The sequence below is a fragment of the Armigeres subalbatus genome, chromosome 3 (assembly GCF_024139115.2).
Source record: "Armigeres subalbatus isolate Guangzhou_Male chromosome 3, GZ_Asu_2, whole genome shotgun sequence".
Classification (NCBI taxonomy): Eukaryota; Metazoa; Arthropoda; class Insecta; order Diptera; family Culicidae; genus Armigeres; species Armigeres subalbatus.
This window is the reverse complement of record NC_085141.1, coordinates 79,997,432-80,024,381: the sequence shown is the minus strand read 5'-3', so window position 1 is coordinate 80,024,381 and position 26,950 is coordinate 79,997,432. Positions and strand designations below refer to the sequence as shown.

The 26,950-nt window shown below is 41.5% G+C and overlaps 1 protein-coding gene across 4 annotated transcripts in view; it reads left to right on the top strand.

Moving 5' to 3' along the window:
- Nucleotides 1-26,950, top strand: part of LOC134227828 (dual specificity tyrosine-phosphorylation-regulated kinase 1B) — a 173,859-nt gene that overhangs the window by 135,108 nt on the left and 11,801 nt on the right. For 3 of the 4 annotated variants that reach the window (XM_062709506.1, XM_062709507.1, XM_062709508.1), the window contains 3 exons: nucleotides 9,660-9,781; nucleotides 9,858-9,995; nucleotides 26,719-26,887. In XM_062709506.1, coding sequence (XP_062565490.1) covers nucleotides 9,660-9,781; nucleotides 9,858-9,995; nucleotides 26,719-26,887 — 429 coding nt within the window. Of the gene's footprint in view, nucleotides 1-9,002; nucleotides 9,046-9,659; nucleotides 9,782-9,857; nucleotides 9,996-26,718; nucleotides 26,888-26,950 lie in introns of those variants that run through there. The other variant, XM_062709509.1, reaches the window with a different exon arrangement.

Below are 26,950 nucleotides of genomic sequence, written 5' to 3'. Positions count from 1 at the left end.
CTAGAGGCTACTGAACGAGCTCGAAATTCCCAAATTGGACGCATAGTCAAATCACTCGCAATCCATTTCTCAAGCCAATACTTCCACATGTGTATTGTACACGTCCACATTAGAGGAGCGTGAGCTTACACAACCTCACTTGAACAGTACAGTTGCTGATGAAGAATGTATATAGCCGCCAGACATTCTAAATACTCACGCTCCTCTAATGTGGACGTGTACAATACACATGTGGAAGTATTGGCTTGAGAAATGGATTGCGAGTGATTTGACTATGCGTCCAATTTGGGAATTTCGAGCTCGTTCAGTAGCCTCTAGGTTGCGAAGGCCGACGGAGGTCCTTCGTAGCTTAGTTGGTTAAAGCACCAGTCTAGCGTACTGTAGGGTCATGGGTTCGAGTCCCATCGAAGGGAAAGTGGTTACCTCCAATACATTTTCCAAATCAATATCTTCCACATAACGTACATATTCACATAAGAGTTTTCATAACATACTAGAAGAGTTTCCGCGTCTAATGGTCCCAATTTTATCAAAATCGGATCATTCTACACAAAGTTATGCTGAATTGAACTTTGACAAAATTTTGCCTATCTCAGCCTTTTTGTCTAACCCCTGTATATTGTTTATTATCAACTTTTAAACTAAATATTGCAACGTATCTTTAAAATGATACATGTCTTTAAAGTGCAAAAAGTACTATTGCGTCCCATATAGATCACACATACACAGTAGTAACCCGATTTTGTCTACTCCTATTTTATCTCGTATTCTTCTTTTTCTATTGCTCTACATTCCAAATGAAACTTGATCTGCTTTTCGACTATTCTTTTAGCATTTCCTGTGGTAATGAATGATTGAAAGCTTTTGTATGCCTACCACAGGCCTGGTAGCGGGTCACTTTTTAGTGACTTGGTCACTTTTTTCGGGCAAGTCACTAAAAAGTCCCTATTTTCGACCTCAAGTCACTAAAGTCACTTTTTCTCGCAAAAAGTCACTATTTTCAACTATTTTGAAACTATTGACTATTTTTGAATGAAGCTCTTTGTATAAGTCGGATGATGCTTTGTTCATGGCGGAAATGAAATTACGGATCTTGGAAAAATGACCGCTCTGAAACTTCGCCAGCCATACTACTCGCTGCTCTTATTGGCATTTCACCAGTAGCTGATTGACCTTTCCCGTCAAAATTTTTAACTTGCTAAATCGATTCCTTATTTTATCTAAAGTCAACTTTCCCAAAGAACCCGTATTTTTTGACGCCTCTAAGTATTTTTTTAAATTTAAAACAAAATATTTAAAAAACGTTGTTTTTCAAGATTGGGCTAACTAACATTCGCACTAACGAACCCGAACACCCGAATAGCGGGTGAATTTTTCAGACCGGTTCACATGTGCAGCATTTTTTGACGTAAACTACGTCTAAGGGGAAGCCTCAGATACAGGGTGCAAAATGAAAATTTCCAAATTGGGGACCGTCACGAAATCATGTAAGATTTCAAACGGTAATAGCGTCTTTATCTTTCGATGGATTTTCGACATTTGCTTATCAATCGATTCGGAAACTCTCCAGCAATTTGCCAATTCTATTGATACTATTGATTATCAACGTTAAACTATTGATAATGTTATTTCTTTCCAAACCGGGTGAAAAATTCAATCCCGTTCATAAATCCCCAACACGGACATCAGATTGCAGTAACGTACGGGCCTTTTGATCCACTGCTTCGTTTTCCCTGTGTATGAAAAGCCCCGCGTTTCGCGTGCGCGCGTCATTTTCATTCTGCATGTCACGGAGAACGGACGATTTCGTTCGCACGGGAGGGCTCGTTGATTGAGATTTATGAGTAATGATGCGGATGAAATTTTTCGTCAGGTGGTGGTGGCAACAGTAATACATCTTTACATCCGTGTTCCCAACAGCATCGTTGAATCTGGCAATCAACGTCGTGCTGTTGATGAGGCACATAAGTGGAAATGAATCGGTTCTTTTCAGGACCACCATTATGTTTGGGAGGAAGGTTGAGTTGAAATATTTTTTTGACGTAAACTACGTCTAAGGGGAAGACTCGGATACAGGATGTAAAACGGAAATTTCCAAATTCGAGACCGTCGCGAAATTAGGATAGATTTCAAACGCTAATAGCGTCTTTATATTTCGATGGATTTTTAATCACTTACTCTGCAGAAGTCGAATGATGGATTGAATTATATGAATTTTTGCGTTACTACTGCCGATTTATTGCAACAATCTCATGAATTTACTCTCAGTCAAACCAAATTCCTCAAATGAAAAATTTAATGCCCTGAAAAGGACAGATTTCAGATCATGCGGATTCCTAATCACCAACACAACAGCAACCATTCGATAGTCAGAATATCACAAGAGTATTTCACTCAAATGCAGATGCTGGCTCTATGGTTTTACCGCTACACTGCAACAGATTGCCATCGTTGGATTCTTTGTCGCAACGATCCTGTTACGAGCGCTACCTACGCCATCGGTGGGAACGAAGAGCGTGCGTCAGAAGGAGAAGCTGCAAAAATGTATTCGCATGGATGGAAATTAAACCTGAAACAAGTAGCAGTCTATCTACTAAAATAATAATCTTGAGGGGAAATTTCACTGGTATTGATGCTATTCATGCGAATAATTTTTTGTAGCGTTCCTAACGCACGGTCGTGATTCCGCCACCGACGGAAACTATCAGCCATCACCAAGCGATTAATATGAACTTTGATCAAAATTCGTCTCGCCTCAAATTATGGCTTGAGAGCTGCTTTCACTGATGACACTTCAGACGCAACCGTTGCAGAAATAAACACCACCATAGCCGCCATCGTAGACACGCAAGAAAATTCCATCTGAGTGCTGTTGATGCTGACGACGACAACCGCGCGACCCACACCCATCGACCCACACCATTTCCGGTAGGAGCTCCGCCGATGCCGAAGGTCTGGTCTCCACGACATCTCGAACGAAATGGCTCGCGCGCGCGGGAGAGCTGCTTTCTTGTAATCAATAAAGTTGAATCTGTAGCCACGCCCCTTTGGTGAGTGTTTGACGGTTACACAATATTTGCAGTCATACCGGACAACAAAGAGGAGGGACTAATGAGCCATCTTTATTGGTTATAAGAAAACTGCTCTCCCCCGCGCGCGTGGCATTTCATTTGAAATATCGCAGAGAGCGGTCCCAGCATCGGTAGAGATGTCGCTAATTAATCGATTACTTCGATTAATCGATTATTTGTTATGATAATCGATTTATTTTTAATCGATTACTTCCCAACGATTAATCGATTCAATAATCGACAAGAATCGAGAGTAATCGATTAATAGGGATTTTACGACAACTATTAGATCAAGCTCTATCTGGAATAAGGGCGAATGTCGCAAGAGAGGATTCTCTTGGTCGACTTCCCCTCTTTTATATAAAAGTGACAAGCAGCGGATTTCTTTGTGGTTTATCACCTCAAAACGATAGACAACAATGCAAACTTGCATTCTGAGGTGATAAACTACAAAGAAATCCCCTGCATGTTACTTTTTTTCAAAAGAGGGGAAGTCGACGAAGAGAATTCTCTCTTGCGACATTCGCCCTTTTACCAGATAGAGCTTGAGATGTCGATTACTTCAATTAATCGATTCATCGTTATGATAATCGATTAATTTTGATTCGATTACTACTCAACGATGAATCGAATCAATAATCGTCAAGAATCGAGAGTAATCGATTAGTTACTAATCAGTTAATCTAGATTTTACGACATCTCTAATCAACCGCTTGGAGACGCCATAAAGTTGTCTGGCCTCCGTAGCAGAATCACGAGCGCGCGTCGGAGGTAGATGCTACAAATATGTATTCGCATGGATGGCTTCAGTGGCAGTCAAGTTTAATTCTTTCAAGATTCTTATTTGGTTTTGTTATTCCAGCCTATGGCGTGGGTCGTGTGGTCGTTAGTGATTCGAAATATCCCTAGCAGCACACATGTTCCATATTGGTTACTGCAACTCATATGTGACCGGATTCAGTCACAATCAAGTTGCGGCAACCATTATTGTCTGAATTGTGCTGCTCGGGATGCATTATTGGGAATTAATCGATTCTTCTCATGGACACCATTGAGGCGAGACGAATTTGTTCAAAGTACGACGTCGTAGCATAATTACGTTGCCGTTCGTAGCAGAATAACGAGCGCGTATTGTAGAGAGCTGCTGCAAATATGTATTCTTGCACTGGCACTAGATTCTTCATTTCACCAAACTGTTTTACGTAGTTTACGTCGGGCGGTCGTGTCTTGTACACAACCCTTATGATTTTCAACTTTTGTTTTGGATTTTTAAAATAGGCTTGTTAGGCCTTAAAATAGGCCTAGTTAGAGGATTGAGAACTCTCTCTCTAAATCCTCTAACTAGGCCTAGAGAGAGAAAGTTTACCTTAAATAAGCCAAAGAATCGATTGAGACAATAAAATAAGATGCAATTTTCGACGGGAAAGGATATGGATATTATATAAATGGGATAAAACTTCCCAAAATTTTGAAGATTGCATGCGCTGAGATAGATCGATAATGAGAAAAGTGGATCAAGTCTGCCCAGTCTCCCCTATCAATTGCACTATTGGCGGTTCAGATTAATCTTTTCAATTTTAGATATTCTTCCTGGTGCTTCAGGAAACCCAATAGTTGATGAAAGGCTTGTTATTTAGTGCATACCTAAAATCAACATGTTTATCAGTTTTTTTTATAACAGAAAAAAGTTTTATCACAAACCTGCTCTTCATCGATGTTTTCCTTTTATCATTGTAGCGAATTGCGGTACTTTACCGAAGATTTAATGGTTTGGTGTGATAAATGATGATTGTATTTTGCACCAGACTGTTGAGTTATTAACGAAGTTATGACTCCCAGCGCGTGATATTTTGGTAAAATAAAAATATTTATTTTCAAATCGAAATAATGATAGTTGCATCTATGATTGCACTGCATTCGAATTGAAAGGCGATACTTTAAATACGTATGGGATCCCCAAAGTAATTTTGCTGTAAGAACATGAGAAAATAAAGGCCGTTTTTCCCTCCCAACATCCACTTCGATCAATATTTTGGAATTTTTTAAAATATATTGTGATGATAATTTATACATTTGAAATAGCACAAATGTGAAAGATTCTTCAATTCGTTCAATCCCAGGTTCGTTGTAACTGAATTTTCATAATTTTTGTTTCGTTTTCTATCAAAACGATCCGTACTGATGTTCCTTTCGCACTAAAAAATCCAAAAACTTCATAAACCTATAGTAAATCTGCATCTTCCTAAAGTAGGTGTTCAGCTTATCCAGTGATTGTAATTTTCACTCATTCTCACGCATTAATAACGTTAAAAAAAATCATTTTTCGGGGAAGAAAAACAGGCCTTATGAGTGATAAATAACCATGTTTTGCTCACTTCCAGTAGCGCAAACGTTTGGTTTGCTCGCAGGACTACTCATAGTTTTTAGTAGTCCTTCTTTTGACTGATATTTAGTAAAATATCCTTGGGATAAAAAGAGAGGGCAAAAGTTAACGAGAACGATTTTCGTTTCTTTTCTGAGTTCGTTATGAGAGAGTGGTGAGTGAAAGATGGTTTCCGCCACAAATTACGAAAAAAAATTCTCCCTTGACTCAGAAACGCTTAATTTAGTCTCATCGAGATCGCAACTGAAACTTAAAGTCACTATTTGGTCACTTTTTCTGCAACTGAAAGTCACTATTTGGTCCCTTTTTTCGTCAGCTTTGGTCACTAAAGTCACTATTTTGAGCGGCAATGGTCGCTACCAGCCCTGCTACCATTACATGATTATGTATCTTGTGTGGCAGGTACAATGGATACACTATGCTTAGGAATCATTCCACCATTCCAGAGACAGAGAAACGAACTCGCCATCTCCATCTCAATCGGCAATCCTACACCGATAAAAATATGTTGTGATTTTAAATGTATTTTCATGCACATATTTGGAGCATGCAAATAAACGTAACATTCAATCGATCCCACTATTCTTTTAAATCGAAATAAATTTAAACGGTGCTTGCTTGTAAAATTCAATCAAATTCAATTGAATATCGAATGTTAATCCGTTTGATGGAGTGAGCTGCAATTTTACACGTCGTTGAATTTTAAAAATTATTTGCTGTGTACGCCTTTGCTCGCAAGGCTAATTGGAGACCCTAATGTTTTTGTCCCGATTTTGTCACCACCTGTGATTTATTATGAATAATTTTTGAGTGCCTGTCAAGAATATTGTAGGCCTTTGGGCAGGAAATAACGGGTACCGTTCACGCATTCTGCCTTTGTAGGGCATAAACTGATTCATATTTTTCATTTCCTATCACCCCGAAATTTACCATAGGGAAGTGATAAAATCTGGAAATTGCTGTATCACAATAAAAACTCCGTGAAACTATTCGTTATTTGTTCAAGCAACCACTAAACCAGTGGTTCCCAACCTTTTTGGGTCGCGACCGCCTTGACGATTAGCCAAGTTGCTCTCGCTCCCCTGAAAATGTAATGTTAAAATCAAGAACAAACATATATTTTATAGTAATTTAATTGCAACATATTTGCACACTTCAATATTAAATTTTCCAGCATTAATTCATTCTGTGCGATTATTGCACTGGCATTTGTGATACCAGCTGATGAGGTTGTGTGTTTGTTAAAGCATATATAAAATCGTCTTTATTGTTCAATATGTATCTCGCTGAATGTAAAATATGTATCTGGAGATGTGTTGAAAATTCAATCTCGCATAGGTATGTAAATGCAAACGGTTTTAGAATCTGCAAAGCTTGGAACACGGCTTCGGAATACGCTTGGTGTACACAAAAGCCAATAGTATTTCACTAATTAACTCACGCGATGATTATCTATTTCGCATGTCCAAAACTCATTCAGAATTTCATCGAGCCAGCTCTAGAAAATATAGATCAATCTGCTGCTCCAGTGAGACAAGTTGTGCCATAATTTTCAATTTGAGGTCTGCATCCGTTAGGTTGATTCTTCCTCAAACAAACTGCCGTTCATACAACATTATTGTAATATTTCCTACACTTACTTCGCGTCGCCATTCTTAAACCTTTGTACGAATCCGAAATTGTCCCCGAAGTGAATCAGTTTGGTTTTCTTGGCCTGTAACTTCATGATCAGCGAGCTAAGTTGATCAGAAATATCTGTGAGGTAAGCGAGACGAACTTCCATTCTTCTTCATTTAGATTGGCAAGCAAATGATTTTACCCTATTTTTTTTAGAAGAATTATCTTTTGATAATCAACGTACGGCAGTGTAAAAAAGTAGGGCTTCGTGATCTACATTAATTTATTTGAAGAGTTCTTTGAACAGAGAGCTTTAGATTTGATATCGTTCATGATTCTTTTAACAGTATCCAGCTCTTTTAGCAATGGTTGCGAGTCTTACCAGCAAGGGCATTTCGGTGAATCATGCAATGATCACATCTCCACTAACAGTCTTTTTCTTTTCTAACTAACTGTGCAGACTTGGTCGGCGCAGCAATTGATCTGCACTAGAGAGCTGCTGATATGTGGGTTCCTTCTAAAATTACGTAACACTAAATTTAGTGATTTTGGACCCCCACCCTCCCCCTCGTAACATTTTTTGTATGGAAGGTTTAATTTTTTTATATGGGTCGTAACGCTTGGTTTGACCCCCTTTCTCTCCCTTCAGCGTTACGTAATTTGTGAAAGAACCCTGTGCACTTCTACGTTTAGTCAAACAGAACGAGCCATCATAGACTCAGAATTGTCGAAACAAGGCATTGTTTACGTTTGGCTTTTAAGCGCCAATCATATGTTATAAAAAATATCAATCTCTGTTCACATGGATCGTAGTGCAATTTACATCTGGTTTGATAAATCAAGCAGTATCTACCATAGATTGACTGACTGAACAAATCAGTTAAGCTTAACAGCACTGCAGCATTAAAAATCAATAGATTTTTCTTAATCTTCTCGTTGATGATAAATAACTAATATAGAAATGTAATGAACATATTCGTTCAGAAATTTAGTATAAAAGATTTTAAACCTCAAGCAAAGGTGTGGGATTGACAATCCGGAGATGGCGATTGAATTGCAATCAAGGATATTATCGATTATTTAGTAATGTGCGTTCGATCATTTAGTAGTTTGTCAATAACTCATTCCAGAGGCTATATTTCAAAATGTGTTGTATGGTGAACTTTTAGTGCGAAGGTTTTTCTACAACTCTCCTTAACATAGTAGAAAAGGAGGCCCAGTTCAAGTTGCAATGTAGAGCCACCGAGAAATATAGTCCCACTTTGAACCATTTATTCACTGGTAGCCGCAACTGTGCATTGGTCCTATTAGAAGCAAAACTTCACTGCAGGTTCAGTCTAAACAATTCAAGCTAATATGTAGCTCCAGATAGATAAGATACCACAAAAAAAGAAATTCTGTTCTTTGTGTATCTTTAATAAAGTCAATGAAATTCTGAAATTGTTAGCTTCAAATCCATACGGTACTAAAAGATGTATTTGGTAACATTCTTTATTCTCTACAAGCTAAGCCGAATAGAAAAATAGCATTCCGAGAAAAAAAGTATCGAAACCAAAGTGTATTATTCTCACGCATAGCATGCAAACTTGAATATATGAGCCCCGAAATACCAATCAGAACGGTACACACAAAAACACAACATGTGCGCATAGCAATATAAAAAATAATTGAACCGGAAATAAGGTTAACGAACTTCGATCTCTAAGCTGGGGTTTCTTGGGTTATGTCTGCAGCCGTTGCTGTGGCTGGCTGTATGGCTTTGTTGTTGTTGCTGCTGCTGCTGCTGTTACCGACGTTCTCGTTTAGGGTGTGCGTGAGCGATGATGACGAAAACGACGTCCGAAGGCGACGCTATGTTGTGGAGGTGTGAGGTTCTCAGTTGAGTTTTTGTTGATGATTGGTAGGCACCACGAAGAGATAGCAGATGTTTGTATACATGCGACGTGATGGAGTATCTCGTTTCGCGTTTTGGAAGTAATCCTAATTATGATTTATGGTGGTTTAGAACTTTTCATTAGAAGAGTTTTTCTCTAGAATATATAAATAGTTTGCATGATTGCTGGTCTAGTCCTTCATCTTATAGCGTTTATATTCATCCTATGCCTGTCTAAAACAAAGACAACAATAGTTGACAGTCTTGATAATACATGTTAGAAAAAAGAACAAACTAAAATTGATTTATTCTTTTTGATTCATGCGGCTTTATACAATTTTTTGTATTCGAATTCAAGAGGAATTTTTGATCGTGGAAATTTTGTCGATTTTGATGGACATGAGAATACATATATCCTTGTTAGCCTTGTGATATGTGAATGCAAAATTGGCTTAGAAATCTCGTATTCAATAACTTTGGAAGTGCCCAATCAAGCCGAGAGGAGACAATGCCATAGTGGGGGGAAGTAATGAAAGAGAAGGCAAAGGCTTATACAAATTCAATCATCTTTAGGAGTTGTTAATTTATTCATTAATTTCCAGAATCATTCCAGAATTCACTACAATTACATAAATATTCTTGCCATCGCATCGTTACGAATTGCAACATCCACTTTTATTAACGTTGCATTTTTTTTCACTATTCTCTTTCACAGTAGCAGCACAATATGCATCCGGAAATGTTCCTGACACAACGCGGCAAAGGCATCATGCGCCGCTTTACGGAAGACTGGTTACAGAAGAACACTTACCTGCCGCTCATCGTGATATACATCAGGTAAATAGGTCCCCACTTGACTCTCTATCTGCCGACAGAAGATAATCATCAATCTATTCTGTTCCCTTCCCCTAAGCGTTCGATAAGTCCTACATCATCGACAGACATCCGGGCGATGCAAGCCCGGATACCATCGCATTTTCGAGACCCAACGACGGCACCGCTGCGGAAGCTGAGTGTGGACCTTATCAAAACCTACAAACACATCAATGAGGTGAGATAATAAAATATCATTTTGGACAAATAAGTCTGATAATAATGTCCTAGCTGTATCTTCACAATCAACATACTTTAACATTGGGATACCCTCTTGAAAAACCACTTTTCCATTTCCCGGCCGTGGCGCTTTCAGTCCGCCTTCATCGTGAACCAACGTGTAATGAAATAATATTTATCTGATTGTCCCATGTACAGTGTTTTAGTAGCATTGCCATTGGAAGAATAGAAAGGTTGACCACAGAATTAACAGTTTCGCACAATTGAAAAAAATGCATACTTCTTCACTGTTTCCTTTGTAACACTCCGAAAATGATGCATACTAACCTTGTCATCAAGAAATTAACTATATATATTTTTTGGCATTGTTAAAATGAATCAAGAAAGATTCAATTATCGAATGCACTGTGGTAAGGATACGCTTGAATACGAGTAAGAAACTCTTGAACCGTTCGCTAGAGGTTATTGCCGTTGCGAAGAAAAGTTGGTCTTGGCCTTTCCCAAGGACTATGTAGGTTTTGTGAGTACGATGGAAACGAATGCATACGGAAGATGAGGTTTTGGGGGTAAAACCATGAATAAAGTAACATATTTAGTACGATTTTGTATCTGTGCTGTCCTATCGCTGGATTTGATTCTAATACAAAGAGTTCGGCGTGAAATATGTAAAAACTATTTCAACCATTTTTGCAATGCGACGTCATTTATGGATGTGAACTTCTCAGAACAAACTGACAGACCGAGTTTGAACATTTGGGAATCGATGTTGGCACAATTGAGTTTTTCAAGAGGAAGCTCTCGAGCATCTCATTATCTGACGGACGATTCGTCCACCGGCTAAGAGCGAAGCCTGAAGCATGCAAGCGTTCAGATTGAAAAGTGCTCGTAGGATATCGTTATTGGATGGATTGAATGGATCCGAATATGGGAGTAATAAACTGGACTTCTGGAATGCGAAAGATTAACAAAAACTTAGTCAATTTTAAAATATGAAATCAACTGAAACGGAAAATTTACTAAATAAGTTGCATTGCTGCACAATGTTTAGATTTATTGTCTATATACAGACTATAATTTTAATTTTAATTTGCAGAATTCGATCTCAATTGATAATGATAGACACACGAGCTGAGAGCAGCTTTCGTAGTGATGGGCGATATGTATTAAGAGACGCGTGACTGATGGTTGAGGATTATAGGTCGGTTCTTCACAGCATAATCATCGTTCATAGCTCACACTCCGGAAGCACTGATGATGATAAGGACGCATTATAAGCGCAGCTCGAACGTGAGTACGAAAGCTGCCAAAACAATGACGTAAAAATCATCATAAGAAATTTGAACGCTCAGATTGGCCGGGAGGAGGAGTTTAGACCGACTATTGTAAGGTTCAGCGCACACCGGCTGACGAACGAAATCGGCCTACGACTAATTGATGTTTCCGTCTTTAAGAATATGGCCATGCGCACACCTGGAGATCACCACAGCAGACAGTCTCACAAACCGACCACATTCTGATTGATACATGGCGCTTCTCCGGCATTATCGATGTGTAATACACACATTGTGTATCGTGGTGCATCCCGAAGCAGCGTTACCAGAAGAGGGAGGGTGGGGTCAATGGGATCCATTTTGAGGACTGCTGGAGTACAATTAAAGCAGCGATCAACGACGCAGCGGAAAACAATGTCGGCGCTGTGAGACGAAGTCGACGGAACGATTGGTTCGACGAAGAGTTCAGATAGATTTTGGTGGAGAAGTGCGTTGCGTGGGCGATCGCACTGCAGCAAAAAACCCGACAGAACATGGAACGCTATAGATGGAAACGTAGACAGATTCGCTCTTGACGTGAAAAAACGCCGCCCGGAAGAAGCACAGTACAAAGTGATGGATAAGCTGTGTCGTTATCAAGAAATACTCAAGTTCTATCAGAAGCTCTACGTCCATTGCATCCTGCAAAGTTTGCGTGTCGCGAGCCGAGATGTACAGCGATAAGTATGGGAGCATCTTGACGGACGAACGTGAGGTGATCAAAACCAGTGATTCAAGGAACAATCGAATAACGCTGAGAAAACAGGAGGCAGCGGAAGAGATGATTGCGTCAGTTCAATAGACGATGGAAACTAACCAGCCAACAGCTTAAGACCGGTAAAGCAGCTCATAAGGATGGTATCGGAACTGAATTTATCGAGATGGGTTCGGAAAAGCTGGCCACTTGTTTCCACAGATTGATAGTCCGAATCTGGGAAACAGAACTGTTACCGGAGGAATAGACGGAAGGGAATTTTTGGAGAATGGCGACAGACTGGAATGTGAGAACTTTCGTACGACCACCCTCCTAAATGCCGCCTTCGAAGTGAAATCCCAGATCATCTTCCGTTGTCTATCACCAATAGTGAATGAAATCGTGGAAAGTTATCAAGCCGATTTAGTTGACGGCCGCTCGACAATGGACCTCTATTGTACGGTAAATCCTTAAAAAATACCGTGAATGGCGTGGACCCTCCCTAGTCGTGCGGTAAGACGCGCGGCTACAAAGACCATGCTGAGGGTGGCTGGGTTCGATTCCCGGTGCCGGTCTAGGCAATTTTCGGATTGTAAATTGTTTCGACTTCCCTGGGCATAAAAGTATCATCGTGTTAGCCTCATGATATACGAATGCAAAAATGGTGAACTGGCTTAGAAACCTCGTTAATAACTGTGGAAGTACTTAATGAACACTAAGCTGTGAGGCGGCTCTGTCCCAGTGTGGGGATGTAATGCCAATAAGAAGAAGAAGAAGGCGTGGACCGTCATCATCCTTCAAACGAATTACTAATTGATGTTAGCGACAAGAAATGGTCACCTGAAAACCGCATTGATCACTTCGCTTACCATTTCAATGATCGTTCAACTCTGCATCCAACAAACACTGAGCTGCGTAACATGCATAATATACTCAGAAAGATTGAACCCAACGTGAAACAGAATCCATCACGTTTATGAGAATTTTAAAGGAATGCAAATCATCTGCCAAAATTTAAATGATGAAGCTGCCAACCTCTTCGCAATGTTTCTCCAGTTCTTTGTCAGGATTGTTTCGCGAATATTCCCTCGTACAACATCAATCCTTGCGCCACACAGTTCTCTCTAAATGAAGTTTTGTTAGCCATCGATTAGCTTGACTAGAAAGGATCAGGTACGGACGGATTTCCTCCACTGTTCCTGAAACCGTATTCCACGGTTATGTTCAATTCTTTGCTGTATAAAAATTACGAACGAAAACAGCTCTTCCGGAAAACTTACAGAACTAATGATAAAAGCAACAATGGGTGGTGTGCAAAACTGTGTAGATTTCAGGCGAACCGTCCACTTCGGATCTCGCAAAGTGATGGAACCTCGTGCATGTTGTTCATTATTACACTAGGAGGTGTTTGTTTCGCGCATGATATGGACATTGCCGGTAGCAGAACAAACTCTAGTACATCCGCCTAAAAACGTGAAGCAGAAAAAGTCAGACTGCTGATGAATGCTTCGAAGACAAAGTACATGGTAGTGGGAGGAAAACGAGTGCAACGGAGCCCGCTTGGGAAGCAGTGTTAGATAGACGGGGATACAATCAAGGTGGTTAAGGAATTCATCTACCTTAGAGCCTAGCTAACGGCTGATAATAATGTAAATCTTGAAATACGAAAGTGCATGATCTGAAGTCGGGCCTACTACGGCCCCAGAAGAAACTAGGTTCAAAAAGGTTCACACCCTTTTGCACCAAAGCACCAAATATATCATGCTTCTGAAGTACTTGCAAGAACTTGGGATATTTGGGAGACGGGTGTTTATGACCATCTTTGGCGGACAGCAACCCTGCAAAGATGATTTTCGCTTCAGCGCCGGTTGGAACAAGAAAGTGTGGAGCGCTGCGAGCGAGAGGACGGACCAGGTACAGATGATGGAGAGATGTGGCCTCAAACCATGTACCTGGTTTCAAATTGTTGATTCAGTGTAATCTGTTTAGATGTAATCTAAATAAACGAAAGTTAATGTGCTATGTAACACATAGTTCCACCTTGTGCTGCGTGGCGCGCTACTGAAGGTGTCACCCGGTAATGACATTCTTTTACCAGTCCTCTCGATAATATAGTTCTCGTAGTTAACTTTTGTCCATATCCGAACCATGTTGTTGCGTTGCTGGATTGTGATGTTGCATAGTTTTCATGCTGTTTTATTATTGGCCTGACATCCCAATCAGGAGAGAATAACAAATTTATGTCATATTGTGTTACTGAGTTCAACAGTTTTTCTAACATAGGCTGTTATAAATTTGCCTAAATTTTCTAACAAAACAATGAAACATAACTAATTCTGTTATAATTTTGTTAAGAAGAAATGTGATAATAATTTATCTTAACTCGATTATATCGACGGTTGTTATAAATAACTGATGTTGTTACAATCATGTTATAATCTTGTTTTGCCTTCCTTGTCGCGATCGATATGGTTATATGGATCTAGTGCGTGAAGAGATATAGCGCGCTTTCGTATGAATCTCTGAAAATAAGTCACGAATCAATAGAACTGTTTACGCTTCCTGAACAGTATATTAGCGGGTTGAAATCGCTGTTATTTTGCCTGTCTTGGTACAGTGATCACCACGTCACTTTCCAAGCCGTTCGTGGGTGGACGTTAGGCAGAATACCCGTGTTTTCAACAATTTTTGTTCTCTTGTTCAAATTATGGCCCTCTGCTAATCTTCAGTTTCTATTCATTTCACACTTGCAGTTCGCTTGCGGTATAAAGGCCGATGTCCACGTAGCGTTTTTTCAAGCTGCGTGCACGCCGCGTCCACGCAAGGTACCCGTTGCGTAAAAAAACCGCTACGTGGACATCGGCCCTAAATCGAATCTGTATCTTCATTACTTTCATCTACTACCTTTCGCTTTGAGTAGTATAATTATCACCGGAAAAAGCCAATAAATTAATTTCGATTATATGGTTTATGTTGGTATGTGAAGAAGTCAAACCAGACCTGACTAGCGGAACTTCAAACAAACCGGCTCTACGGAATGGAATTGTGAATCCACTCAATTAAAATCCAAATCCAAAAAGTTTATCTTTCCGCGTTTGGAGAGCTACCAAAATCTTCTTCAGGGCAGCGAATCATAGAGTAGCTTGGAGTTAATTATTATGAAGAACTGCTCGAAATATATGGTACACGTTGTGTATGAGGTCAATACAAACATTTATTTCTTTAAAATTTCGGAGTGGTTTTTGTTTACCTTATTTAATTCACTGTTTTTGTTGTGACGAGCTCGGTGGTGCAGTGACTATCGCTTCTGCCTTACAAGCAGGAGTTCGTGGGTTCAATTCCAGACTCGTTCCTATTTAAACAAAAATGTAGCACCGACTGTGTATCACTTTCCTTGGTGAATCATCGATCTATTGTTCAGTATATCTACCATTCTACCCCTACCCAATAAAAAACTCGGTCTTCTCGCTCTCTAGTAGCAACAATAACCACACACTAACATTTCCCTCCTTTGGATCGTAGTGCAATTTACATCAGTTGTCATCAATCACGGAGTAGCAACTATTGACATGTACAGTCAGTCTCAGCAAAGCTTATTTAATTCATTGTTTTCATTGTTATTTATTTGACCTGACCGTCGACGCTTACCAACGGCGACAGAATCGTAGTCGCCCAAAGATAGTGACAGTCGCTTCGCGTGTGTTTGGGAGAACCTTTATAAAGAATCAATACCTATTGCTTGGAAAATATCTGTCTAATGTGACTTGATCATTTTGCGGACAAAGCTTCAAAGCAAATTGATAACTTGTTTTATTGTAGTGAAATCTTTGATGCCAATTACACATTTTTTTATTCAGAAAAAAATATGTTATGCTCTTTTTAGTGGAATGTATGTATTCAACCGTCTAAGACGAGTTTAGTATCTTCCATTTGAAACATTTTTTTTTAATTTCAAACGTAGTGGAATTAAACGGATTTATTGTTTGGATGTTTTAACCAAAACTAATGGACTGCAGAAAAAACATTTCATCCAATCGAAAAATGTTGAAAAATGTACAAAATAAGTATTTAATTTAATGTTGCATTTATTTCAGGTAAAGGCCAATAATTGTTAAATGCTATACTGAAATTTGTAACAGTGCTCCATAATTGCATTTTCATCTTATTTTATTTATTCATTTTAACAATCCACAATAGCAATTAGCAGCGATAGTTCACTCCGCACTGCTCTACTACGCCAAAATTCAGGCCAGAGATCGGAATCCTTTCGTGTTGGGTCCACACCACCCATCGTTATCGATTTTCTTGCTGCTCGAGATACCCCCTCCTGCTCTTCTTGGGCGGCCACCTCAGCCGCTGACTAACTTCAGCACACATCTAACTGTCGTCTGCCTGCATCCCCCTTGGTTTTGCTTCTCCAGTATCATCAGTGGCGCGGTCGGAAGTTCTTCGTTCTGCTGAATCGTTTAGAAATGTCGTTGTAATTTTCGTTGTTGTCGTCATCGTTGCACAGTGTGATGATTTTGGTAGATATGCTTATAATTGTCGATGTTGTATGATGTATAATTTCTTCTTCTTTCAAGTCACATAATATGTATTGTCTATGGCATATGAGTTTATTGTCAGCTTTTAGCTCAGTTTTCTAAATACTCTTCCATAGTTATCAAAGCATTCAATACACTCCAAATTCAAGAATCTAAGTCGCTGGTAGAAATTATTCAATACTCTTGGCTCGGGCAGAACACTTAACATAGTCAAATTTTCTTTTTTTTACTCTAGCTACACCCATCAGAAAATCAAAACGGCAATCCACACAACACAATTTAAAATATGAAAAATTTGAATTACGCAAATGTATTACTTTTTCCATCACATCATTGTGCTATGAATTTCGTCCCTTTAAATTCTCACATTCTACGCACTGTGTGTCGCTGTGATTCCGTCCATACCGTACTGCAATCCAGGAACCATTGCACACACGCTTTTTCGTTGTCCTAGTCGACATCGTTACTGCCTCCACCGTACCACACCATATTTAATCATCATCGTCATGATCATCGGCGTCGTCGCCACTTCTACTGTCTGTCTGCTCCATTGGGACGGGTGAGGCGAAAATTCCGTTGACAACAGCAGTAACTCCTTGATGAGTATACATACGGCACATGATCGAATTGGTGCAGCCGGAAGCTGGAAACTAACTCATTCCAGGAACGTACAGGGTTGCCGTTTCAAGTGGATGGCCGCTACGTCGCAGTGCAATTGATGGCTGCCAAAAGTGTTCGTCCTTCGTAGTGCTAGCTTATCTTAGATTGTTCAATCGTAAACGTTTGATTGCTGGCATGAAAAATTATTTCGGCATCTCAGAAGTTGCTTCGTAATGGAAATAAGGGAATTGTATCGTTCATGGCTAGTCCTAGTCATGTGAGTCCTGAAAGGCTGCCCTTATATCGAAAATGAAACAAACAATTGCAACACTAAATTGTTTTGTTTCAATTAGTTATGATTTCTTGTACCATTGAACTCGTAACTCTGTAGTGTCAGGGAGTGATATTTATCGTAGTCACATTGCCAGCTTTAAACAAAACAAGATAGAAGATTTGTATCAAAACTGCGAAGTCCCAGGTCTGAAGAATAATTTTGCTGTCCACAAACCATCCTCCCTGTGATCGAATACGGCATGTCATTCTGGAAGAACTTCGTCAAAACTCTCATCTGAAATTCCAACGAGTTTAAAATAAGGTCCTGAAGATGATCCTCAACTCTCCCCTCAGGACGCGATCTTCTAAGGTCCAAAGGGTTGCCGGGATGAAATCATTACATGAACGCTTTGGTGAGTGTAAGGATAGGTCCGTTGCTCATTCTCGGACCAACCAGTAATTCGAGCAGTGGTCCCCAAATAGAATATAAAATTTTTATTGTAAATAGTATTCGACGTATTCGACGCTCAAGTGAAATTTTCTCACATAATTCTTCCTTTCCTTTCATGAGTGGAAAGGAGAATTATTGAAAATTATTCGGCTCTTTTCAGGACCACAGTCTATAGACGACTTCAAGTAAAAAAGAATACAATCGACGGTGTTTGACAGATCCTACAGCATAGGAAGTTAATTTCAAAATATTTAATAAATTCTAGACTAAATGTAATTAAAATCTGATAGATGTACAATACGGAAAAAGTTCTGAGGTAAATACAGTGAACGTTCGCTAACTGATGTTTTTTCTAGTGATGGGTTCGCGAATTGGGGCGCGACCCAATTAGAAATCAGCTAAACGTCAAAATGTGATGGCAAAACCTCGTTGATGTTTTGTTTCCGTGTTTACCGGGATCGATACTTGTTGGTGCGTAAAATTTTCCTTTGTTCAACGAAAAAGGTAAACAACAGTGACGCTTGCCCAAATGAACGGCATTCGATAGTTGGGGTGAGGTCGTGCTCCCAATTAGCAAACAATCACAGTATTTGGAAGTTCATTTTATCCTTTTGTATATTTTCCAATAGAGGAACTATTGTATCGTTCTAAACTTTTCCCGTATTGCACATCAATCAGATTTTAATTACTTTTATCTAGAATTCATTATAAGCATTATAAAATTATCATCCAATTCGCGAAGTCGAAGCAAAATTCTTCACACAAACAATGACAGTTCTTCATGGGTTTTTACAGTAGAGCAACAGAGAGGAGGAGATGGCGGCCATGTTTCACTCAAACTCTGACAGATAGTAATGGGGTTTCCCATAGGAGGGAAGAGCAGAATTTGCTTCGACTTCGCAAATTCTGTGCCGTAGGATCTGTCAAAGTTAACAACATCGTTTTTCGTCTTCTTATTTTAACTTAGATTCGCGGATCGTTGATACAGAACATTTATTCGCATGGATAACGGTAAATCATCCAGTTGATGTCGTCGGCGTCAGCAAAACTCAAGGAAAATTTGCTCACAAGATTCCGAATTTGGTTTTTTGATGTTAGTCATTGGAAATGCGCGATATTGAAAATAACAACTGATTTTAACAAAAAAAACAGAACACCTGGAAAGTGCTCTGATTTTGAATTAATTCATTGAAATAGAAATAATGTGCCTTTCCAAACATTGACTACAACCAAATGTCTGATTCTTGCAAGAAAATTTCAATCATGGTGAATAAATTTTCAGCAGCAGCCACTACCGATGGCCATCACTGATGCTGTCAGAAACGCTACCGACATTTTCATCACCATTAAATTTTCTTTCACTTTGAAGACAGTTCTTCTCAAACAAACTCTCTTAAAAAGATGATCCTGAAAAGAATCGATTTGTGCTTTTTGATACGCCTTTGGAACTACTAACAGCAATCAAACGATTGTCTAATTCTTGCTACAGATGAATGGCCACAGATTCTTTCTTATTTATGGCTCCTGTACACCCCCACCCGGTGGTATAAAGAGCCGACTTGAAAGATCTCCATCCTAAGCAATGTCCAGCTATAAATTGGCTGGTCTTGAGTATGTTATTCGAAAAATGATTGAAAGTAAATCGATCCTTTTCAGGGCCAAACATACAACATAAGAGAGAGTTATTGTGCCTGACAGAAAAATCAAAATCATTAGTTTTTTCCCCTTTATTTATGTGAATTTTTAATTTTTTCTTCACTCGTCGAGAATGGCAGGGGGAGAGGGCAGGATTGCCACCCTCAGGTCCAACCGTGGGATCTTTCATTGAAAAATTTTAATACAAATAAACAGGAAAATGAATAAATAAGATAAGAACGCTGGATATCAGTTTTAGAGCTCTGAAATCGATTGACAGCAGCATATTCGTTCTTGCATTGCTGCGGTAAAAGACAAAGGAATTTATGACTATGCTGTAAATAAGACAAATAAGACAAATGAGACAAATGAGACAAATGAGACAAATGAGACAAATAAGACAAATGAGACAAATAAGACAAATAATACAAATAACATAGATAAGACTAAGAAGCAGCATAAAATAAGTTCCTAAAGGAATTCCTTCGGAAGTTCCTCCAGGAATTCGTTCGGAAGTTCCTCCAGGAATTCGTTCGGAAGTTCCTCCAGGAATTCCTTCGGAAGTTCCTCCAGGAATTCCTTCGGAAGTTCCTCCAGGAATTCCTTCGGAAGTTCCTCCAGGATTTCCTTCGGAAGTTCCTCCAAGAATTCCTTCGGAAGTTCCTCTAGGAATTGCTTCAGAAGTTTCTCATGAAATTCCTTCAGAAGTTTCTCCAGGAATTCCTTCGGAAGTTCCTCCAGGAATTCCTTCGGAAGTTCCTCCAATTCCCGAAGGAACTTCCGGAGGAATTCCCGGAGGAACTTCCGGAGGAATTCCCGGAGGAACTTCAGGAGGAATTCCCGGAGGAACTTCCGGAGGAATTCCCGGAGGAACTTCCGGAGGAATTCCCGGAGGAACTTCCGGAGGAATTCCCGGAGGAACTTCCGGAGGAACTTCCGGAGGAATTCCCGGAGGAACTTCCGGAGGAATTCGGAGGAACTTCCGGAGGAATTCGGAGGAACTTCCGGAGGAATTCCCGGAGGAACTTCCGGAGGAATTCCCGGAGGAACTTCCGGAGGAATTCCCGGAGGAACTTCCGGAGGAATTCTCGGAGGAACTTCCGGAGGAATTTCCGGAGGAACTTCCGGAGGAATTTCCGGAGGAACTTCCGGAGGAATTCCCGGAGGAACTTCCGGAGGAATTCCCGGAGGAACTTCCGGAGGAAACTTCCGGAGGAATTCCCGGAGGAACTTCCGGAGGAATTCCCGGAGGAACTTCCGGAGGAATTCCCGGAGGAACTTCCGGAGGAATTCCCGGAGGAACTTCCGGAGGAATTCCCGGAGGAACTTCCGGAGGAATTCCCGGAGGAACTTCCGGAGGAATTCCCGGAGGAACTTCCGGAGGAATTCCCGGAGGAATTCCCGGAGGAACTTCCGAAGGAATTCCTGGAGAAACTTCCAAATGAATTCCTGGAGGAACATCCGAAGGAATTCCTGGAAGAACTTCCGAATGAATTCCTGGAAGAACTTTCATAAGGAATTCCTGGAGGATTTTCCTTTTGAATTCCTGGAAGAACTTCTTTAGGAATTCCAGGAGGAACTTTCGATGGAATTCCTGTAGGAACTTCCGAAGGAATTTGTCTTATTTGTCTTATTCGTTTAATTTGGCTTATTTGTTTGATTTGTCTTATTTGTCTTATTTATTTTCAATTGTTTATCTCATCTCATTCCTATATTTGATTTCAATTTATAGATTTGGTATCCTCGTGTTCACAAATGGGAATACGCTTTTTTCTAGTGTCACGCTAGATACAAAGTTGACGGACTTTCTATCGCTCTCATCGCTCCTTTCCTGCCGTGCGCCACAAGAAAATATGCTGTTGGCTGCTCTCCCGAAATGGTAACTTTTGTATGAAATTTAAAAAACTTGGTTGAAGTAAAAAGAGCTTCCTGCAAAATTTATTGCGGTCACATATAATTTTTATTACATCAAAATGATCTCTACCGCGAGAGAGCTTCCCTCAGACCTTAAGGCTTGGTCCTCCATGTCTCCATTCGCAGACTGTCGTAGTCAGAGTCTCTTAATTCTCGTGTATACATGGATGAGACAGTGTGCCATGAGCCACAAAAGATCACTTAGCACCGATTCAGTGCGACGAGAGAAGCTAGCGCGCGCATAAAAAAACTGAGTGAGCGTGTCTCAATGTACGTCTCAAGAGACTCATCTCATGCGCTAGGAATGCATATCTGGCGTTACTTAGGCGACGATTTTATTGAATGAAAATTTCCGCCCAAGCTGTTTTACGCACCTTCGCTGTTGTTTGCAAAGGTTTGCCATGACAAACATCGCATGAGCTGATCGCATTGAGATGTCTCAATGCGACTCACCATTGTTAATGTGAGGTACACAAGCTTCGTGAGACTCGCGTGCGCTAAATTTTATGTGCGCGTAGCAGTCGCTGGTGTGAGGCAAAGATGTATTCTATCACCGTTACTGTTCCTCATCGTAATCGATGAGATTCTGGTAGATGCGATTGACCGTGAACCAAACCGCGGGCTGTTATGGCAGCCTATAACCATGGAGCACCTAAACGACTTCGAATTGGCGGATGACGTTGCACTACTCGCGCAACGGCGCTCTGATATGCAGAGTAAGCTCAACGACCTTGCCGATCGCTCCTCCTCGGCAGGTTTAGTCATCAACGTCAACAAAACCAAATCGTTGGATGTAAACACGGTGACTCCTTCCAGTTTCACAGTAGCCGGGCAACCAGTGGAGAATGTTGAAAGCTTCCAATATCTTGGTAGCCAAATGGCGTCAGACGGCGGTACCAAGATCGACATAGGCGCACGGATCAAGAAAGCAAGGGCTGCCTTTGCGAGTTTAAGAAATATCTGGAAAAACAGGCAGATAAGTGAACGCACCAACGTGTGAACGTGTATCAGTGGAGAACACTCAACGGCTGCAGGTGTTCATTAACAGATACCTGCGGTATATAATTCGGGCCTGGTGGCCTCACAACTGGATCTCAAACAACGAGCTCCATCGTCGTTGTCACCAGAGGCCGATAGCAACAGAAATTCGGGATCGGAAGTGGGGCTGGGTCGGCCACACTCTACGTAGGGGCGGAAACGAAATCTGTAAGCAAGTATTAGACTGGAACCCAGCGGGACATCGCAGCAGAGGCAGACCCAGAGGCTCATGGCGGCGAAGCCTCAATAAAGAAATAAAAGGAGTCGACCGAAATCTAACCTGGCAACAGGTTAATGCGATAGCCGGGCATCGCTCAGGATGGAGATCTTTCAAGTCGGCCCTTTGCACCACCGGAGGTGTACAGGATCCATAAGTAAGTAAAGTAGCAGTCGTTGCTCAAACTCATCCTTTTTTGTACGCGTGCATGATGTCTGGTCTATAGATAGTGGAATATATAGATGAGCGAATAAATCCTCTGTCTCCAAACGAACTGTCAAACGTGTCTCCAAACGAGCATGACGTCACGATTTCAATGGAAACGTTAAGGACTGAGACGTCATATGCGCGTGTGCACGGGTAAAAAAATCGACTCACCCATGCTTTCGCTCATCTATAGATTCTACTATCTATAGTCTGGTCGTAGTAAAACCTACCGAGTTGTTGCAACGGAGGGACGGCACTGGCAGCAGATTGTGCCTTGATCCGAGTATGCCCAGGCGTGTCGCCAACGACAACCAACAGAATGCCATCTGCTTATACGTAGATGGCGGGGATGGAACGAAACACCCCGTTCATAGCCACGAGGAACAACGTGACGGCTAGAACGGATCCCTGTGGAACTTCTGTTTTCTCCGGGAAGGTCCTCGAACTTTGATTACTAATCAAAACTTGAAAAGAGCGCCCTGTGAGGAAATTCCGAACAAAAGCAAGGAGGTTGCCGGAAAATCCCCACTCTTTCAAATGCTGGAGGATATTGTAGAACTTGGAGATAACCAAGGAAACTAGATCCACGTGCTTGCCGTCGTTGTAGGCGTTCTGTAGCACATCCCCCAGGTATGCAAAATATGTTCCCGTGCCGTAACCCGGGCGGAACGCGTGTGGCGTGTGGACGCATGGGATAACCAATCCAAACGGGACCTGATGGTTTTACGTTACTCCTTGAGAGGGCGAACGACTGCTCAGGAGCGGAAACCGGAGAATTAAAAGCAGCATTTTGTGAATCCTGTGGGCCACGAAAATTGGAGGGAGACGAAGTTCTACTGACGATAGTCCGCTGAAAATGAGCTGGTTAGTCGTTGCGGGAGACTGAACCAGCAAAATAACCCCCAAGGGCATTGGCCACTTCCAGGGTTGACCGATTCGAGAAAATCCTTCCATTGTTTTCTATTTGCTTCAAGAATCAGTGACCTGCATTCGTAGTGTTTTTATTTATAGTCTTAGAGAGCAGTTGCCTTGCTGGGTTGACCAGCGGATAGTCTCCGTAGCGCTCGAAGGGCCTTTCTTCTCGCCTTAACCACAAGGCGGGTGTCGTCCGACCACCAAAGGAGTGCCTTTCGTCCTGGCCGAGTGCTGTGGTATGCAGGCAACGGCGGCATCGAGAACGGTTTTGGTGAAGTCAGAAAGAGTTATGGGTGTGTTTCGTTCAAATTTCTGTCAAAGTTGGTGACATCAATTGCCTAAGCGCAAGTGCCATGGAGTGTGGGTTCGATTCCCGCCCTGGTAAGGAGAAAACTTTTCGTGATTGAAAAATTATCCACTGGTCTACTGAGTGTTATGTGTCCTGTTCGTAGTCTCATGCTAGGTGTAAAGTGTTCAGTCTGTACGACCTCTGGTCGAAGACGGTGTTCCTATCTATCTTGGTCTCCGGGTGATGTCCGGAGGCGAAGCGTGGAGTGTGACCGAAACCGTATAGTGGTTGCTTCCGAATAGGTCGGAATGGTGGTGGATACTTCCCATTTAAGAGATGGGAGTGTGGACCGACTGACTGCATTTTATTATTGTCATACATTTAGAGTTATCTTTCAAAATCCTAAAAATCACCTTTTTTCAGGCTGTTAGAGTGTACTAATTCCTTAAGAAAACAACATACAAACTCTTTACTAAACATTCTGGTTCATCTTTGAATGCTCTACAATGCTCTTTTATTCATCATTTTATTGTGAATGAAAATAACATTGATAGTAGAATTTGAAGATGACCCATTTTGCCCCGCTGTTTGACCAACCCTACCACTGAGACTTTTTTTTCGAACAACGAATAGTTCAGATACCTTCAATTTCTGTAGTTGTTATACTTATTTTTTTGCCGAGATCTCAGCATTTCTCGTTTTTTTCTGGAGTGGGCACCGCCGATTTTCAGAAATCATGTTACTACTGAGATCTTGGTACTTGTTGCTGAGGTATGGCAAATAGGTTGCTAAGAAACGTAATTTTTTACCGACGTTCAGGTTTAAAATATACTGAGCTCGAATTGACCTAGGTCAAATATTATAAACAACTTAGTATGTATGCTATTCACACCACAAGCTACATCACGATTGTGATAAAGAGTCACAATATACACATCTAATTTTCTCTGGCAATAATGTATACGTCGTTTCGCATCTAGAAACTCATCCAGCGATATTGCTTATTGTCTCAATACCTTCTTTCGAAAGGGTATTTAATGAGTGTAAATAAATACCAAAAATATAGCCTTTCCTCATAAAAGATTTTTTTTTACTTTTCAACAAGTGCTAAGAAGATAAATATATAGAACTTATTCAACACCTCTTTGTCGCGACCGTCCTCTGACATCTCCATGCTCTGCATATTCGTGCTCGGTCCGGCTGCTGCTTCTTGCTGCTGGGTCGGAATGGCTCGACGGATGAACCTCGGTTTGACTGGCTTGCCGACTGCTTGGTTTGAAGCGCCTCGGTTCGCTGGCTGTTTGACGTCTACTGCAGTGAGGAAACTCTTAAAAACTCACTGCAGTAGCGCTCGTGGGACAAGCTACGATCCGGCTGGCTTGCCGGCTGCTGCTTCTTGCTGATGGGTCGGAATGGCTCGACGGATGAGCTTTGGTTCGGCTTGCTTGCCGATTGCTGGGCTGGATGCGCCCCGTTCGGTAGACTTGCCGGTTGCTGCTGGGTCGGAATGGCTCGACGGATGAGCTTCGGTTCGGCTGGCTTGCCGACTGCTGCTTCGATTCGGCTGGCTTACCGACTGCTGGGCTGGATGCGCCTCGATTCGCTGGCTGTTTGACGTCTACTGCAGTGAGGAAACTCTTAAAAACTCACTGCAGTAGCGCTCGTGGGACAAGCTACGATCCGGCTGGCTTGCCGGCTGCTGCTTCTTGCTGATAGAATGGCTCGACGGATGAGCTTTGGTTCGGCTGGCTTGCCGACTGCTGGGCTGGATGCGCCCCGTTCGGTGGACTTGCCGGTTGCTGCTGGGTCGGAATGGCTCGACGGATGAGCTTCGGTTCGGCTGGCTTGCCGACTGCTGCTTTGATTCGGCTGGCTTACCGACTGCTGGGCTGGATGCGCCCCGTTCGGCTGGCTTGCCGGCTGCTGCTTCGATTCGGCTGGCTTGTCGGCTGCTCGTGGAATGAGCTACGATCCGGCTGGCTTGCCGGCTGCTGCTTCGATTCGGCTGGCTTGCCGGCTGCTCGTGGAATGAGCTACGATCCGGCTGGCTTGCCGGCTGCTGCTTCGATTCGGCTGGCTTACCGACTGCTGGGCTGGATGCGCCCCGTTCGGCTGGTTTGCCGCCTGCTGCTCCGATTCGGCTGGCTTGCCGGCTGCTTCACTTGATGCGCCTTGGTTTGACGTCTACTGCAGTGAGGAAACTCTTAAAAACTCACTGCAGTAGCGCTCGTTGAATGAGCTACGATCCGGCTGGCTTGCCGGCTGCTGCTTCTTGCAGATGGGTCGGGATGGCTCGGTTCGACTGCTTCCTTCTAGCGCTCCTACGATGTGCTCTCGTTGACGTTCGTCGTAATTCTCCTCGATGCTCTGCAGTGCATGCAGTTTTATAGGCAGTAATCTTCTTCTTTTTTTTTCATCGGCTCGCCATGAATGACGTGTATAGCAATAAGGGACCTCGCACAGTAACAATGGGCGGTCGTTTTTTTTTTTAATCGATAAAAACTGCAATTTATCAATTAAAATTTGTTTCAATAATTTCAAAATAATTCCTTTCTTCTTTTTTTTGTTTCTGCTTTTCTTTATATTGTTCATTATGGTCCATGACGCTACACTCTTCTTGTTTTATTCTTCCAGGTTTATTATGCCAAAAAGAAACGAAGAGCTCAACAGACTCAAGGCGAGGATACATCCCACAAAAAGGAGCGAAAGCTTTACAACGATGGCTACGACGACGAGAACCATGACTACATCATCAAGAATGGCGAGAAGTTTCTCGATCGCTACGAAATTGATTCACTCATCGGTAATTTCTTTTTTCAGCTTTCTGTACCCGTGTTTCCAAACAATCGCTCTAACATACCTTTCA